This window comes from Myxine glutinosa, chromosome 4 (genome assembly GCF_964187855.1).
Source record: "Myxine glutinosa chromosome 4, kmMyxGlut1.1, whole genome shotgun sequence".
Lineage (NCBI taxonomy): Eukaryota > Metazoa > Chordata > Myxini > Myxiniformes > Myxinidae > Myxine > Myxine glutinosa.
In genome coordinates this window covers 5,499,095-5,517,385 of record NC_136264.1, presented here as the reverse complement: position 1 = coordinate 5,517,385, position 18,291 = coordinate 5,499,095, and the positions used below count along the sequence as shown (strand labels likewise).

At 46.5% G+C, this 18,291-nt stretch overlaps 1 protein-coding gene across 8 annotated transcripts in view; it reads right to left on the bottom strand.

The window, feature by feature from the left end:
- Positions 1 to 11,398: 11,398 nt before the first annotated feature.
- The window catches only part of LOC137424378 (folate receptor alpha), a 56,835-nt gene continuing 49,942 nt past the window's right edge, over positions 11,399 to 18,291 (bottom strand). For all 8 annotated transcript variants that reach the window (XM_068111777.2, XM_078775385.1, XM_068111774.2 and 5 more), the window contains exons 4-5: positions 17,506 to 17,641; positions 11,399 to 12,208 (exon numbers count right to left, since the gene is read on the bottom strand). In XM_068111777.2, coding sequence (XP_067967878.1) covers positions 11,922 to 12,208; positions 17,506 to 17,641 — 423 coding nt within the window. In that variant the 3' untranslated portion in view covers positions 11,399 to 11,921. The remainder of the gene's footprint in view (positions 12,209 to 17,505; positions 17,642 to 18,291) is intronic.

Genomic DNA, 18,291 nt, shown 5'->3' with positions numbered 1-18,291 from the left:
ATGTGTTTTTCAGGCGATGGAGGTGGAGTATCTGGACTACAGGATAGATGCAGAGGGGCTGCACCCTGGCCAAGGAGGTGGAGTATCTGGGCTACAGGATAGATGCAGAGAGGCTACACACTGGCCAAGGAGGTGGAGTATCTGGGCTTCAGGATAGATGCAGAGAGGCTGCACCCTGGCCAAGGAGGTGGAGTATCTGGGCTGCAGGATAGATGCGGAGGGGTGCACCCTAGCCAAGGAGGTGGAGTATCTGGGCTACAGGATAGATGCAGAGACGCTGCACCCTGGCCAAGGAGGTGGAGTATCTGGGCTGCAGGATAGATGCAGAGGGGCTGCACCCTGGCCAAGGAAGTGGAGTATCTGGGCTACAGGATAGATGCAGAGGAGCGCACCCTGGCCAAGGAGGTGGAGTATCTGGGCTGCAGGATAGATGCAGATAGGCTGCACCCTGGCCAAGGAAGTGGAGTACCTGGGCTACAGGATAGATGCAGAGGAGCTGCACCCTGGCCAAGGAGGTGGAGTATCTGGGCTGCAGGGTAGATGCAGAGGGGCTGCACCCTGTAGTTAGCAAGTTTCGGGCAGTGTTGGAAGTGCCAGTTCCCAGGAATGTGTCTGAACTGAAGTCGTACCTGGGCCTCTTGAATTATTGTGGGCAGTTTCCACCCAACCTGTCAACAGTACTTGCACCACTCCATGCTATGCTCAATAAAAAAGCCATTTGGAAGTGGAGTTCAGAGCAAAATGGTTGGTTCAGGCCTTCCAAACAAATGTTAAGTTCTTCCAAGGTTCTCGTGCATTCTGATGCCAAGAAAGACAAACTACTCGCATGTGATGCTTCACCATATGGCATTGGGCAGTGTTATCTTATCGTATGCCAGATGGAACAGAAAAACCCATCACTTTTGCTTCGAGCCTAAAAAAATACTCCCAACTAGAGGAAGAGGGCCTGGTGGTGGTTTTTGGGGTAAATATATTTTGGGGGAATTGGAGTAAAGAAATTCCATTCGTACCTTTTTGGTCGACATTTTGAAATCACAAATGATCACAAGCCACTGCAGACGTTATTCAGTGCTACCAAAGAAGTGCGAATTTTTTTTGAATTCCTCATGGAATTCTTAAATTATTCGCCAGTAACGGTTGGAGTGATTCGTCAGTACACAAATCGGGACCCTATTTTGTCACGTGTGCGTCACTGCATAACCAATGGTTCGCCTGTCTCAACAGATACAAAGCTCCAGGCATATTCACTGAGTAAATCTGGACTGAGCTTTCAAGATGATGTGATCTTGTGGGGCAGTAGGGTTGTGGTGCCCCCTCCAGGGAGATATAGAGTGCTGGAAATGCTCCATGAGGGACACCCTGGAATAGTGCGAATGAAGGCGTTTGCTCGGAGCTCTGTTTGGTGGCTAAATCTCGATCAAGATATCGAGGGTACAGTTCGCAAAATCCCCTCGTGTCCGGTGAATGCAAAGTTGCTAGCGCCATCACCAATGCATCCTTGGGAATGACCCCAGAAAGCTTGGGGGCGTATACACGTTGACTTTGCTGGGCCATTTTTGAGCAAAATGTTCCTGGTCATCACTGATGCCTATTCTAAGTGAATGGACGTGCACCCCATGACAACAATCTCATCCGAGGCAACCATCAGCAAACTACTGACCTCATTTGCTACCCATGGATTACCCTCGACTCTTGTGTCAGATAATGGTCCATCATTCACTAGTAGGGAATTTCGAAGGTTTGTGGATGCCAATGGAATCATCCATCTTACCTCAGCACCGTACCATCCCAAGTCCAATCGTTTGGCTGAATGTTCTGTGCAAACATTCAAGGGGGGTATGTCAAAGCTCAATCAGGGTAGCATCGAGTCTGGAGTGGCCCGATTCCTTTTCAAATACTGCATAACACCCCACTCGACCACTGGGAGGTCACCCTCAGAGATTTTGAAGGGGAAAGAAGTTCAGGACCCACCTGGACCTGTTACAGCCGGATGAGTATGCAAAGATCCGCAAGGTCCAAGCGAAGAAGAAGTCCTAGCATGACAGACACTCTAAGGAGAGGTTTTTTTTTTTGTGGGAGATAGCGTGTATGTGCTCAATTTCAGTTGGGTAATCGCTGGTTGGGGGGGGGTGGGGGGGGTCCATTCTGAAGAAATTTTGTTCGTCTCTTTCCGTGAAACTTTTGGATGCCGGAATGTCAGGAGACATGTGGATCATGAGAGACTGGCAGCCTCTGATTTAACGAGTGACATACCGGGTCCACTGGAACCATCCGTAGGGACGACCACCCTGGATAGAGCAGCAGATTTTGAAGGGAAGGATTTCCTTTCCTTTCACAAATTTCCTTTCCTTTCCTTTTCTCATTTCCTTTCACAAAGCCCGAAACAAGTGTGTGTCCACCCTCAGGAGAGCCAGGAAACAATATCTCTCCGTTCTCAGGACCGAACTCTCTTATCTGTCTCCCTCTTCCAAATCCTGGTGGCGTCTGGTCAAATCTGTTTCTGGTGTTTGTTCCCCCTCCATCCCCTCCCTCACCTCAAATGGCCACACGGCTGACTCCGCACGTGAAAAAGCTGAATGCCTCAACTCTGTGTTTGCCTCTAAATCTTGTGTCCCAAACCCATCCCTCTCTGTACCCACCATACCCAGTCGTACCCAGCTGCTCCTGGACTCTGTGTCCTTTCCTCCTGACAAGGTGGAAAAGTTTCTGTCAACCCTCGACTCGGATTCTGCAACTGGACCTGACGGCATCAGCCCACGGGCCCTAAAATCCTGTTCTTCCGCTCTTTCACTCCCTCTCTCTGTTCTCTTCACCCTCTCTTTTGCTCAAGGTCATCTTCCATCTGCTTGGAAATCTGCCAACATCACAGCTTTGCACAAAAAAGATGCAAAAACAGATCCCAGCAACTACAGACCAATCAGCCTTCTCCCAATTATCAGCAAAGTCATGGAATCCATCATTGCTTCAGATATGAAATCTTTCCTCTTCTCCAATGGCTTGATCTCTGATCATCAATTTGGTTTCAGACCTGGTCACTCTACTCTGGACATGCTGCTTCTGCTTTCTCAACAATGGATGGAGGTCCTCAATGCCAAACAGGAAATTAGAGCAGTCTCCCTTGACATATCACGTGCCTTCGATGCGGTCTGGCACCCCGCTCTGCTCACCAAACTCTCCTCTTTTGGTATCCATGGAAATCTCCATGCATGGCTGGCGGACTTCCTCTCTAGTCGTAGTCAACGTGTGGCCCTGAATGGGTTTCTCTCATCTCCTCTTCCTGTTCAGGCTGGAGTTCCACAAGGCAGTGTTCTGGGCCCTGTGCTTTTTCTGGTCTTCATCAATTATCTCTCTGACTCTCTTGAAAATCCTCTGTATCTCTTTGCTGATGACTCTACTCTCTGTCGCTCCATTCTTCATCCCTCAGATCGGCAGTCTGCAGCCTCCTCACTCTCTGCAGACCTGGACAAAATCACAGACTGGGCAAACAAGTGGAACATGTCTTTCAATCCTGACAAATCTCACACTCTTACGATGTCTCTCCGAAAAGACCGACTGGACAACCCTCCTATCCACTTTCGGAATAATCCTCTCCAAGAAGTTCTGTCACTCAAGCTTTTGGGTCTCACTATCTGCCATGATCTTTCCTGGGAAAACCACATTTCAAATCTGGCCTCCAAAGCCAGTCGCCGACTGGGCATCCTCCGTCGTGTGAAGTCCTTCCTTGGCACACCTGAGACCACATACAAGGCTTTCATCCGCAACTCAATGGAATACTGCTCTCCCCTCTGGGCTGGCGCTCCTGCCTCACACCTAGCTCGTCTTCACGCTGTTGAAACCAAAGCATTCAGAATCATTGGAATCTCCCACGATGAAGCTAACTCCAAGGGCCTCTCACTCACTCATTGCAGGCAGGTTGGTGGTCTCTCCGTCTTCTACCGACTCCTCTCTGGCCTTGCCCCCCCAGCTCTCTCTGGGCTCTGTCCCGCAAATATTCCTACAGGTCGCACAAGATCTGCCTGCAACCCTCTTATGGTCAAACTGCCAAAATCAAGACTCTCTGCTCACCTTCACTCCTTCATTCCTCTCTTCTCCCACCTCTGGAACAAACTCCCTCACTCTCTTCAATCCCACTCCACCCTCCAGGTCTTTAAAACAGCTGTTCACCACCATCTCTTATCTTTCCCCATCCAAAACCTTGATCTTTTCTACCCCCACTAATTTCACCCCAATTCCACTTTTTTGAAATACCAACTTCTGTCCTGGAAGTCCTTGGTGTCCTTGTGTTTTATACCTCTCCCCCCCCCCCCCCCCCTCCCACGCCTCCTGCCCCCAAGCCCTCTCCCTTCCACACATCTCCCTGCTCTCAAATGTTGTGTTTGTGTGCTTCCCCTTCTCTCCCCATCTTGTCTTCCGCTCCCTCTTTTTATATATTTTGTTTGTCTGGTTGATTTGTTTGTGAAGTAAATGTTAGCTCTTTCACGAGCCTCGATTCAGTATACAAAAAAAAAGAAGTAAAAAAAAGATATCATTCCGCAGGGACCACGCTCCAGAAGGCCCTCGCAAGGATGTTTTCCAGGGAATTCCTGCTGTGGAGGAAAGTGAACTATCACCTCCTGTGGCATCAACAGAAGAGGGAGTGCTCCATCGCTCTTCACGCTCCAGAAAACCACTAACCAACTGAATTTGTGATCTTAAATGAACTTTCCTCAAAGATTTGGTTTTATTGTTGTGCATATTTTTGGGTATTTTGGTGTCAAAGGCAAAATGCAATGGTTCGACAAGGGGGTCATTGGTATTTTCATTTGTGTTTGTGGGGTCATTTGTGTTTGTGGGGGTCATTTGTGTTTTTGTGGTTTCAAAAAGGGAACGGGAAATTCACTTCGTGTTTAATGGATGGTTGACATGTATAGCTGATCATTTATCAGTGTTTGAAGATTTGGGATGTTGTGGGTGGGATTTATTATCTCCATATTTATTTGGAAATCGTTGGTGTGGTTCACAGGGGCATTCTATGTTATGAGTACAATTGGAAGTATGTTAGATATGTTTGTGTAAACTTAAGAAGGAAGGAATGTAACATATTGTGCTTTACGGTAACGGAATGTAACATATTGTGCTTTACGGTAACGGAATGTAACATATTGTGCTTTACGGTAATGGAATGTAACATATTGTGCTTTACTGTAACGGAATGTAACATATTGTGCTTTACGGTAACGGAATGTAACATATTGTGCTTTACGGTAACGGAATGTAACATATTGTGCTTTACGGTAACGGAATGTAACATATTGTGCTTTACGGTAACGGAATGTAACATATTGTGCTTTACGGTAACGGAATGTAACATATTGTGCTTTACGGTAACGGAATGTAACATATTGTGCTTTACGGTAACGGAATGTAACATATTGTGCTTTACGGTAACGGATTGTAACATATTGTGCTTTACGGTAACGGAATGTAACATATTGTGCTTTACGGTAACGGAATGTAACATATTGTGCTTTACGGTAATGGAATGTAACATATTGTGCTTTACCGTAACGGAATGTAACATATTGTGCTTTACGGTAACGGAATGTAACATATTGTGCTTTACGGTAATCGGGCAGACGCCCTGATCTGGATCAAGGTTGGGCTCCCGGGAAGGGACGGGGCGAGCGGGAGATCAAGCGCGATGGTGATTGGCTTGTAGCTTGAGCATTAGACGGTGATTAAACATTTTCCCTTTACTGGACCGGACTTCACGTGATACACTTCACCATTGACAGTAGTTGTACTTAAATAATTGTTCTATAATGGGAAGCCATGGAATCCCCATAAGTCATACTATTACTCACTTTTTACAAGTTATTGTGATTATTCCAATCTTCGTCACCCCTTTTCATTCGTTCGTTGTCAGTTTGTTTGTTGCTTTTGTTTCAGTCCCATTTCCCCTTCTACCTTTTGTTTCATCCTTATTTCCCCTTCTTCCCATGTCCATCCCCATTTTCCTGTGTTCATCCCCATTTCCCATGTTCATCCCCATTTTCCCGTGTTGATCCCCATTTCCCCTTCTTCCAGTGTCCATCCCCATTTCTCATGTTCATCCCCATTTTCCCGTGTTGATCCCCATTTCCCCTTCTTCCAGTGTCCATCCCCATTTCTCATGTTCATCCCCATTTTCCTGTGTTCATCCCCATTTCCCATGTTCATCCCCATTTTCCCGTGTTGATCCCCATTTCCCCTTCTTCCAGTGTCCATCCCCATTTCTCATGTTCATCCCCATTTTCCTGTGTTCATCCCCATTTCCCATGTTCATCCCCATTTTCCCGTGTTGATCCCCATTTTCCCCTTCTTCCAGTGTCCATCCCCATTTCTCATGTTCATCCCCATTCTCCCCTTCTTCCAGTGTCCATCCCCATTCTCCCCTTCTTACAGTGTCCACCCCCATTTTCTCATGTTCATCCCCATTCTCCCCTTCTTCCAGTGTCCATCCCCATTTTCATCCCCATTCTCCCCTTCTTCCAGTGTCCACCCCCATTTTCTCATGTTCATCCCCATTCTCCCCTTCTTCCAGTGTCCATCCCCATTCTCTCATGTTCATCCCCATTCTCCCCTTCTTCCAGTGTCCATCCCCATTTTCTCATGTTCATCCCCATTCTCCCCTTCTTCCAGTGTCCATTCCCATTTTCTCATGTTCATCCCCATTCTCCCCTTCTTCCAGGGTCCATCCCCATTTTCTCATGTTCATCCCCATTTTCCCCTTCTTCCTGTGTTCATCCCCAATTTTCCCATGTTCATCCCCATTTTCCCCTTCTTCCTGTGTTCATCCCCATTTTCCCCTTCTTCCTGTGTTCATCCCCATTTTCCCCTTCTTCCTGTGTTCATCCCCATTTTCCCCTTCTTCCTGTGTTCATCCCCATTTTCCCCTTCTTCCTGTGTTCATCCCCATTTTCCTCTTCTTCCTGAGTTCATCCCCATTTTCCCCTTCTTCCTGAGTTCATCCCCATTTTCCCCTTCTTTCTGTGTTCATCCCCATTTTCCCCTTCTTCCTGTGTTCATCCCCATTTTCCCCTTCTGCCTGTGTTCATCCCTATTTTCCCATGTTCATCCCCATTTTCCCCTTCTTCCTGTGTTCATCCCCATTTTCCCCTTCTTCCTGTGTTCATCCCCATTTTCCCATGTTCATCCCCATTTTCCCCTTCTTTCTGTGTTCATCCCCATTTTCCCCTTCTTCCTGTGTTCATCCCCATTTCCCCTTCTTCCTGTGTTCATCCCCATTTTCCCCTTCTGCCTGTGTTCATCCCTATTTTCCCATGTTCATCCCCATTTTCCCCTTCTTCCTGTGTTCATCCCCATTTTCCCATGTTCATCCCCATTTTCCCCTTCCTCCTGCGTTCATCCTCATTCTCCCCTTCTTCCCGTGTTCATCCCCATTTTCCCCTTCCTTCCGTGTTTCATTTAGCTTGTGTGCTGCTTGTCTTTCTCTTGCTCTCTCGAACTTACCTGTTGTCGGTGTTTCCCCTTTCAATTTTGTTCCCGAGGATTCTGTGCCACCTTTTCCATGAGCCACGATCATGTATAACCAAACAAAAAAAATTGTTGGCAGATGTTAAAGGTGCACAGTCTTGCATGAAGAACAGGTGACTTGTTGCCAGGATCCTGTAAAAAAATACCTGCCCCAACTTAGAGGGGGAATTGCATCAGCAGTGCAAGTATCCCCAAATCTAGTGAGCCATTTGAAACGGGAAAAACACCTGGCCCGATGCATGAGCCTTTTGAAAGTGAAAAGACCCCTGGCCCGATGCGTGAGCTAATTGAAAGTCAAAAGACCCCTGGGCCAATACGTGAGCCATTTGAAAGTTAAAAGATACCTGGGCCCAGACGGGAGCCATTGCAAAGTGAAAAGATACCTGAGCCAATACGTGAGCCATTTCAAAGTGAAAAGACCCTGGGCCAATACGTGAGCCATTTCAAAGTGAAAAGATACCTGAGCCAATACGTGAGCCATTTCAAAGTGAAAAGACCCTGGGCCAATACGTGAGCCATTTTAAAGTGAAAAGACCCCGGGGCGAATACGTGAGCGAGTTGAAAGTGAAAAGACACCTGGGCCAATACGTGAGCGAGTTGAAAGTGAAAAGACCCTTGAGGTGAATACGTGAGCCATTTTAAAGTGAAAAGACCCCTGGGCCAATATGTGAGCCATTTGAAAGTGAAGAAACCTGGGCCAATACATGAGCAATTTGAAAGTGAAAAGATACCTGGGCCAATACGTGAGCCATTGCAAAGTGAAAAGACCCCTGGGCCAATACATGAGCCATTTCAAAGTGAAAAGACCCCTGGGCCAATACGTGAGCCATTTCAAAGTGAAAAGATACCTGGGCCAATACGTGAGCCATTTTAAAGTGAAAAGACCCCGGGGCGAATACGTGAGCGAGTTGAAAGTGAAAAGACACCTGGGCCAATACGTGAGCGAGTTGAAAGTGAAAAGACCCCTGGGCGAATACATGAGCCATTTTAAAGTGAAAAGACCCCTGGGCCAATACGTGAGCCATTTCAAAGTGAAAAGATACCTGGGCCAATACGTGAGCCATTTCAAAGTGAAAAGACCCCTGGGCCAATACATGAGCCATTCCAAAGTGAAAAGACCCCTGGGCCAATACGTGAGCCATTTCAAAGTGAAAAGATACCTGGGCCAATACGTGAGCCATTTCAAAGTGAAAAGACCCCTGGGCCAATACGTGAGCCATTTCAAAGTGAAAAGATACCTGGGCCAATACGTGAGCCATTTCAAAGTGAAAAGATACCTGGGCCAATACGTGAGCCATTTTAAAGTGAAAAGACCCCGGGGTGAATACGTGAGCGAGTTGAAAGTGAAAAGACACCTGGGCCAATACGTGAGCGAGTTGAAAGTGAAAAGAACCCTGGGCAAATACGTGAGCCATTTTAAAGTGTAAAGACCCCTGGGCGAATACGTGAGCCATTTAAAGTGAAAAGACCCCTGGGCCAATACGTGAGCCATTTCAAAGTGAAAAGACCCCTGGGCCAATACGTGAGCTAGTTGAAAGTGAAGACACCTGGGCCAATACGCGAGCTAGTTGAAAGTGAAAAGACCCTTGGCTGAACATGCATAACACGGGTTTGATGAGCAGGGTTGGATAGATAAATGGCAGAATGCTTGATCAGTGAATGAAGTTACGACTGCATTTTTCACAGGGAATCTAACCCAGGTGTGCACACCCACTTCCGAGCTGTAAAGCATGGTTTTCAATCTCATCCCAGCAATAAACTGCCATCCTTGTATTTCACAGTAAGGCTAAACATGTACAAGCTCCTTTACAAGCGTTAGGACACAAGGTACTCCACAACATGAACTCTCGTGTGAATCGAGACGTCAGATATTTAAATAAGATCCTCACCACATACAAGGCTTTCATCCGCAGCTCAATGGAATACTGCTCTCCCCTCTGGGCTGGTGCTCCTGCCTCACACCTAGCTCGTCTTCACGCTGTTGAAACCAAAGCGTTCAGAATCATTGGAATCTCCCGCGATGAAGCTAACTCCGAGGGCCTTTCACTCACTCACCGCAGGCAGGTTGGTGGTCTTTGTCTTCTACCGACTCCTCTCCGGCCTTGCTCCCCCAGCTCTCTCTGGGCTCTGTCCCCCAAATATTCCTACAGGTCGCATAAGATCTGCCAGCACCCTCTTATGGTTAAACTGCCAAAATCAAGACTCTCTGCTCACCTTCACTCCTTCATTCCCCTTTTCTCCCGCCTCTGGAACAAACTCCCTCACTCTCTTCAATCCCACTCCTCACTCCAGGTCTTTAAAACAGCTGTTCTCCACCATCTCTTATGGTCACAAGAAAACCTCGATCTTTTCTACGCCGTTAATTTCACCCCAAATCCACTTTTTTGAAATACCAACTTCTTTCCTTGAAGCCCTTGCAGTGTCCATGTATTTTATACCTCTCCCCCCCCCCCCCCACCCCCATTCCCATGCCTCCTCCCCCCCAAGCCCTCTCCCTCACATAGTTCTCTCGATGTCCCTGCTCTCAAATGTTGTGTTTGTGCTTCCCCATCTCTCCCCATCTTGTCTACCGCTCCCCTTATTATATACTTTGTGTGTCTGATTTTTTGTGTGATAAATGTTAGCTCTTGCACGAGCCTCGATCCTGTATTTAAAAAAAAAAAAGAAGTCAAACCGCCGTCGCTACGTCACTATGAAGGGTTCCCAAGGCCATTTAATATTTAGCGCAAAGCAGATCAAAATAAACATTACATTTTGGAAGAACCTGTTTAGTTGGTGTGGTGTCACTTTGACACCCAGACAACCGAATAAGCACACTGCTGGAAAGGTTTGGAACAGTCACAAATGGAGTTGATGGTCCAACATCAAAATAAATGTCACTTTGACATTGGAACAGTCACAAATGGAGTTGATGGTCAAACATCAAAATAAATGTAACTTTGACATTGGAACAGTCACAAATGGAGTTGATGGTCCAACATCAAAATAAATGTCACTTTGACATTGGAACAGTCACAAATGGAGTTGATGGTCCAACATCAAGGTCACAAGTGGAGTTGATGATCAAACATCAAGGTCATAAGTGGAGTTGATGATCAAACATCAAGGTCACAAGTGGAGTTGATGGTCCTCAAAATTAATAGGCACCTTAATTGTGACGACCTTTACAACTTGGTGGTTTCATGCGGATCGGTTTAGAATTGTGACCTGGAGGCGAGTGACAGACAAACAAAAAATGATTAACCACAAACAAAAAAACAAACAAACATACAAGCTGACTAATACATCTTGCAAAAACTTCGTTTTGGCAAGATAATAAACAGACAGACAGAGAATAACAAACGCAACCGACCAATATACTTGAAAAATCTTCGATTTTGCAAGTAACAAACAACCAGAGTGAAAACTGAGTACTCCCTTTCAGCGTGCCTCATTGCCTAGCCCCCTTCGGTGCCCGGCAATGACGTCATACAGCACCTGGAGATGGCATAGGAAAGGTGCGGTGTACAATAAATGACTCCAAGTTCAGCTCATCACAACAAATGTGAGTTCAAATGGATGGCAGTGTAAAACCAAATTATTGAGAGTGCAAATCATGACGACTTGGAAATTAAAGCTGGGTATGGTCAGTAATCTACTAAACTCATTAAAATGCCTCAATTTTTCCCTCATTCATTTGTGGTCCACCAAGGAAGACTTCTCACTGAAGTCTCACGTGATAGCCAGGACATACGTTGATTGAAGGTGGCAGAACGTTGTAAATCATTCAAGGTGCTGGCGGCAGCTCATCTACTCTTCACAAAAGACACCTTCGCCAGGAAGGAAACTGGTTACCTGGCTAAACACTTCCGTGTGATGGACGACACACTGACACAACACCACCTGCAAAGCACCAATGCAGCAGTTTATTGTCAGGTCTGGAATCTCACCCCAACTACACAGGTCCAAGGCAACTGTGCGACCTGTACCACCTGATGACGACCCAATGATGATCTAGAATGATCATTCTTCAACTAAACTCGTTTTTATCCTCGGAAATCAATATTTTACAAAGTGCTCTCGTCACAAGATAAACTTCCACATCAAAGAGATTGCCAGGTGACAAATCAAAGTCAAACAAATATTTAGGGAGGGTGGGGGGAATCGAAACGGTTACCTCGACTGGCACCTGTCAGTGCACCGAAGGACTATCGAAGTTCGGATAGAGGGATGGAAATAAATTACATGGCTCCACATTTGTAGGGAACATTGGGCCATAAATGCACAACACAAAGCAGCCTTGACAATGTCGTCGATAAAACACTCGAACCTGCGATAATGTGCACAAAATGGAGGAGAATCCACGTTAAGGTCACTCAAAGAAAAATGAACTCGATATCTTGTAGATTTGTCACCAGGACATCCAGTTAGACCTTCAATAAGCTCAGAACAATGGCCGAGGCCAGCAGGGAAATGAAAGGATGGAGCGGAGCGGAGACAGAGAACAGGCCCATCTCCTTTGCATAGAGACGTGCCACCGCCACGTTCGGGTTGGTCCCACTGTCAAACCACATGCGGATGCAACGCCCATCTGTGTGGCTGTGGTTGGTGAACTTGTACGAGTTGCTCCAAATGGTCTCACAAAGGTGTTTAGCCGTGGGGAAGACCTTGTCCATCCGCCGGCAATGAGCATCCTTCGGGCAGTGGTTTGTCCCTGTGAAGAAAGAATTGGACAAAAATGAGAACAGAATCCATTTTTTCACCAAACCAGCAAACAAGCCTGAAAGGAAGAAAAACAAGTTCGACAAGAAGAACAAATTTTATATTTATATTATATATTCTCACATATGCCCAGTGGAGGAGGCCATTCACAGGTGCACTCAAAGGAAAAAGTGAAACTCCAGGATGGAGGCCTCACCCCTTGGTTAAGCTTTGCCATAGCTTCGGTGAAGGAATGTTGACTACAATTAAAATACAACATTAAAATAATCTCATTGTTAAGAACATTAAATAAAAATTTAGCATATCAGGTGAATCCAAAGCAAACCAGGTTTCACATTCTCAAACGGTGAATTAGGTTGAGGGTTATTATTTATTTATTTTGTATACAGGATCGAGGCTCGTGAAAGAGCAAACATTTATCATACAAAAAAAATCAAACAGACACACAAAACATATAATTAGGAGAGCGGTAGACAAGATGGGGAGAGAAGGGGAAGCACAAACACAACATTTGAGAGCAGGGGCATCGGGAGATGTGTGGGAGCGAGAGGGCTTGTGGGGAGGAGGCATGGCAAGGGGGGTGGGGGGGGGGGGGGGTAGGAGAAGGATAAAACACAAGGACACTGTAAGGACTTCCAGGAAATTTGGGAGACAGAGCCCAGAGAGAGCTGGGGGAGCAAGGCCGGAGAGGAGTCGGTAGCAGACGGAAAGACCACCAACCTGCCAGTGGTGAGTGAGTGAAAGGCCCTCGGAGTTAGCTTCATCGTGGGAGATTCCAATGATTCTGAAAGCTTTGGTTTCAACAGCGTGAAGCCGATCTAGGTGTGAGGAAGGGGCACCGGCCCATAGGGGAGAACAGTATTCCATTGAGCTGCGGATGAAAGCCTTGTATGTGGTGAGGAGCTCAGGTGTGCCAAGGAACGACTTCGCACGATGGAGGATGCCCAGTCGGCGACTGCCTTTGGAGGCCAGCTTGGAAATGTGGGTTTCCCAGGAAAGATCACTTCAGATAGTGAGACGCAAAAGCTTGAGTGACAGAACTTCTTGGAGAGAATTGTTCAGAAAGTAGATGGGAGGGTTGCCCAGTCGGTCTTTTCGGAGACATAGTAAGAGTGTGAGATTTGTCAGGATTGAAAGACATGTTCCACTTGTTTGACCAGTCTGTGAATTTGTCCAGGTCTGCAGAGAGTGAGGAGGCTGCAGACTGCCGATCTGAGGGATTAGGAATGGAGCGGCAGAGAGTGGAGTCATCAGCAAAGAGGTAGAGAGGATTTTCAAGAGAGTTAGAGAGATCATTGATGAAGACCAGAAAAAGCACAGGGCCCAGAACACTACCTTGGGGAACTCCAGCCAGAACAGGCAGGGGAGATGAGAGAAATCCATTCAGGGCCACACGTTGACTATGATCAGAGAGGAAGTCCGCAAGCTATGCATGGAGATTTCCATGGATACCATAGGAGGAGAGTTTGGTGAGCTGAGCGGGGTGCCAGACTGTATCGAAGGCACGAGATATGTCAAGGGAGACAGCTCTAATTTCGTGTTTGGCGTTGAGGACCTCCATCCATTGTTGAGAAAGCAGAAGCAGCATGTCCAGAGTAGAGTGACCAGGTCTGAAACCAAATTGATGGTCAGAGATCAAGCCATTGGAGAAGAGGAAAGATTTGATAACCGAAGCAATGATGGATTCCATGACTTTGCTGATAATTGGGAGAAGGCTGATTGGTCTGTAGTTGCAAGGATCTGTTTTTGCACATTTTTTGTGTAAAGCGGTGATGTTGGCCGATTTCCAAGCTGATGGCAGATGACCTTGAGGAAAAGAGATGTTGAAGAGAACATAGAGAGGGAGTGAAAGAGCGGCCGAGCAGGATTTTAGGACCCGTGGGCTGATGCCGTCAGGTCCAGTTGCAGAATCAGAGTCGAGGGTTGACAGAAACTTCTCCACCTTGTCAGGAGAAAAGGACACAGAGTCCAGGAGCAGCTGGGTATGACTGGGTGCGGAGTGTACATAGAGGGATGGGTTTGGGACACAAGATTTAGAGGCAAACACAGAGTTGAGGCATTCAACCTTTTCACGAGCGGAGTCAGCTGTATAGCCGTTTGTTTTGTTTTTTTTGTATACAAGATCGAGGCTCGTGAAAGAGCGAACATTAATCACACCGAAAGACAAGCCGACACATAAAACATATAGCATGGGGAGCGGTAGACAAGATGGGGCGAGAGGGGGAGGAACACAAACACAACATCTGAGAGCAGGGACATCGAGAGATATGTGGGAGGGAGAGGGCTTTGGGGGAGGCATGGGAAGGGGGGGGGGGGGGTGGGAGAGGTATAAAACATATGGACACTGCCAGGACTTCCAGGAAAGAAGTTGGAATTTCAAACAAGGTGGATCTGGGGTGAATTAGTGGGGGTAGAAAAGATCAAGGTTTTGGATGGGGAAAGATAAGAGATGGTGGTGAACAGCTGTTTTTAAGCAGTTGAATTCACATCGTTGAATATGTGCAGGCCGCTCCACGGAGCGACCTTGCGGGCTTATCAACGAGGCGAGGCATGACACACATGTGTCTCAGCATACCTCAGATCAAGATCAAGCAAATCAAAAGGTAAGGGAGGGGATGGAGGGGGAACAAACACCAGAAACAGATTTGACCAGACGCCACCCGGATTTGGAAGAGGGAGACAGGTTTGAGAGTTCGGTCTTGAGAGAGGAGAGATATTGTTTCCTGGCTCTCCTGAGGGTGGACACACACTTGTTTCGGGCTTTGTGAAAGGAAATGAGATTTCCTTGCGTTGGATTTGCTTTCCAGGAGGCGAAGGCAAGTTGTTTCTGGGCAACTCCCTCACCACAAGATTCCATGTACCATGGACGGGAGGAAGGGTATGACAACTGAAGACAAGATGGGATAAATCTGTGCATGAGAGAGAGCAGTCCAGAGAGCAGAGAAAGAAGTCCTTTGCTGAGGCGCCATGGCTGGTGAGAGAGGAACCCACACCCAGCCAACTGGCATGGTGACAATTGAAATCACCACATATGAGGAAGAGAGAGTTGGGATGAGTAGATAGAAGTTGGTCCATATTATCAGACACCGAGATGTAGATGGAGTCATCACTGTTTGGTGGACGGGACAACACACATATGAACAAAAGGTGGGAGCGAAGGGGAAGCCGTAGCCAGAGGTACGCCTGGGGGTGTGTGGAGAAAGGGCAGTGCAGGGAGAGTGAGGAAGAGAGTTTTTGATAAAGATAGCAACCCCACCTCCAGGACGAGGCTCAGGTCTATCATACCGGAGGAGGGAGTAACCCGGAAGAGATATTAAGGAATCAGAGACATCCTGAAGGAGAATCAGAGACATCCTGAAGGAGAATCAGAGACATCCTGAAGGAGGGGTTATGGAAGAGTGACTGGAGAAGGAACAACACAAGGGAATGTCGTGACAGCATGACCACAGTCACATGCAAGCAAAGGAATGAGCCAATAACAAAAGAGGAGAGAGCGGAAGGGAGGAAACAGGAAGTAGGTAACAGGGTTGAGTGAGGTGGGGTTAATGGGGGTAAACAGCTTGCTGTAAGGGGCTAGGGGAAGACATGACATGGGGGTAGACAGCTGGCTGGAAGGGGTAGATAGGGGAAGACATGACATGGGGGGTAGACAGCATGCTGGAAGGGGTAGCTACAGGAAGACATGACATGGGGGTAGACAGCTTGCTGGAAGGGGTAGATAGGGGAAGACATGACATGGGGGTAGACAGCTTGCTGGAAGGGGTAGATAGGGGAAGACATGACATGGGGGTAGACAGCATGCTGGAAGGGGCAACTAGGGGAAGACATGACATGGGGGTAGACAGCTAGCTGGAAAGGGGTAACTAGGGGTAGACATGACATGGGGTAGACAGCTTGCTGGAAGCCCTCGAGGGAAAATCGCAATTAAACCATCACATGATCTTAAAGCGAATGTGGGTTCAATATTGAGAGAAAAGCAGAACAAAACAATGGAGGGTGAGGTAGAAACTGGAAAGCCTGGATATTGAGAGGAGTCGTCTCTTTGAAAGTCAAGACAAAAGAAGTGTAAATGCATCTGTCATTGAACCTTTTAATGTCGATTTCGTCCAAATGTTTGCCGAGTACGATAATCAGCACATCAAGGACACAATATGTATGAAACGGTTTTCTGTGATTAAAACAAACCAATGCCCACCCAGTCGTCAACACATCAGGTATTCATAACTATCAAAACAGATCGTACCTGGAAAAAAGAAAATGCCCACCAAAATATTCCTGGCAAGGGAAGAGACCTTGATGCAAAGATTCGACTCGAGCAGGGAATGATCGTCACAGTGAAGAGTTCGCCATATTCTCCTTTACATTGTTGGTATGCTGTGCTAATCATCCATTTGGACGTGCACTTGGAATGCCCTTTTGACATTTGCATCAAGATTTTGATAACGCTTGCCTTCTGATACCATGGTGCTTCACAAGCGCGAGGACGAAACAGAAATGCGCATGACCATGGTGACAATGGTGACCATGGTGACCATGGTGACAATGGTGACAATGGTGACAATGGTGACATCCTGAACCGTCAAGCAACGAGATCTTGTGTGGGGGAAAGATAATGATGTGCCATGAGCAATGCCACGACAGTGTACATCATGTGTATGCCACACTGCCGCTTGGGCCTTCAATGCCACACTGCCGCTGCTCACTTTTGATCAAGCTCATCTCGTATTTTTGGGTTGAATCAAGCAAGTTCTGTGAAGTCTTCCGTTGGAATGCCCCATATAAAACCAAAATCACAAATGATCAAAACAGCAAAAATAAAACCAACAAGCAGGCCTGAAGTCGTTTCATGTACAAATCAAAAATGGAGAGGATGCTCGATTTCTGCCACAAAGCCAAAGCTTTTTCACAATGTAGCCAGTAGGGCAATGCCGTCTCGAACAGCATTTGTCTGTCCGTCCGGTATATGCATGTATGTATGTATGTATGTATGTATGTATGTCCCTCACAAACGTCCACCAATCCGCACAAACGCTGAGGATCTAGTCACATGACAGGGGGCCAAGCAGATCCTCCATTCAGCAGACCCAAGCCCGACGACACCGTTGTTAGACTATCGGTCTTGTTTAATGGGGGTTTACAAGTGTGAAGAGGACCCATGAATGCACACATCCTATTAAATTGCAGATTTCCACGTAGAGGTGAAGCCATTACTACAGCTGAAAGAAAATGGAAGCAAGCAATCACTACCACTTAAAATCAATAAAATAAAGCAGGATGGTCCATGCTCACCTGTTGTCCAGTTCCAACCCTTATGCCAATTTTTTTTACATGTGTAGTCCAAACGGCAATCATTCCACCATTGCTCACAGTCGTCCTTGCACAGCGGCACAAAAGCAATTCTTTCCTTCCTCCATGAGCTGTCAACCTGCAATACATGACTGGAACTTTAGCCAAACATGCAAAAGTATATGATCATAGCTCAGAGGTAGAAAACACCATGTGTCCATCATGTGATGGTAAATTTAAAATTGATTACAATTTTATTTTATTAAAAAGGGTGTACTCAACAAATGCCTCAAATGATTATCACTCAAATAATCAGCTGGGAGTTATGTTCATTTGATTACGTTTGCATCATATCCTGACTCTGTGTGGATTATGCTTCCCAGGTGATGGATCTCTGTTAGCTGGTACCTGTTGCATTGTTTCACCCTTGGGTACTAACTGCTGAAATATCTATCCATCTATCTATATAGGTAGGCAGGTAGGTTCATTCTGACATCTTGGCTTTTTCTTCCTCCCTTGCACACCTCTCCACTTTTTCACATTTCTCTTTACTAGCAACGGTACCCGCTTTACGGGCGAGGCTTCAATTGGGAGGCCCAAATGAAAAGATAAAATATCAGTAAGAATAATGCGTATGAATAAGAATATATGATAGCGTAAGAATAATGTTTAATGATCATTAAATGAATGAATGAATGAATGTTATGAATAATGCCATGGCGTCGTGTTGGCAGCAGTGACGATATAAAAATGTTTGCCAAGAACTTCAAAGAGAGAAAAGGAACTTTT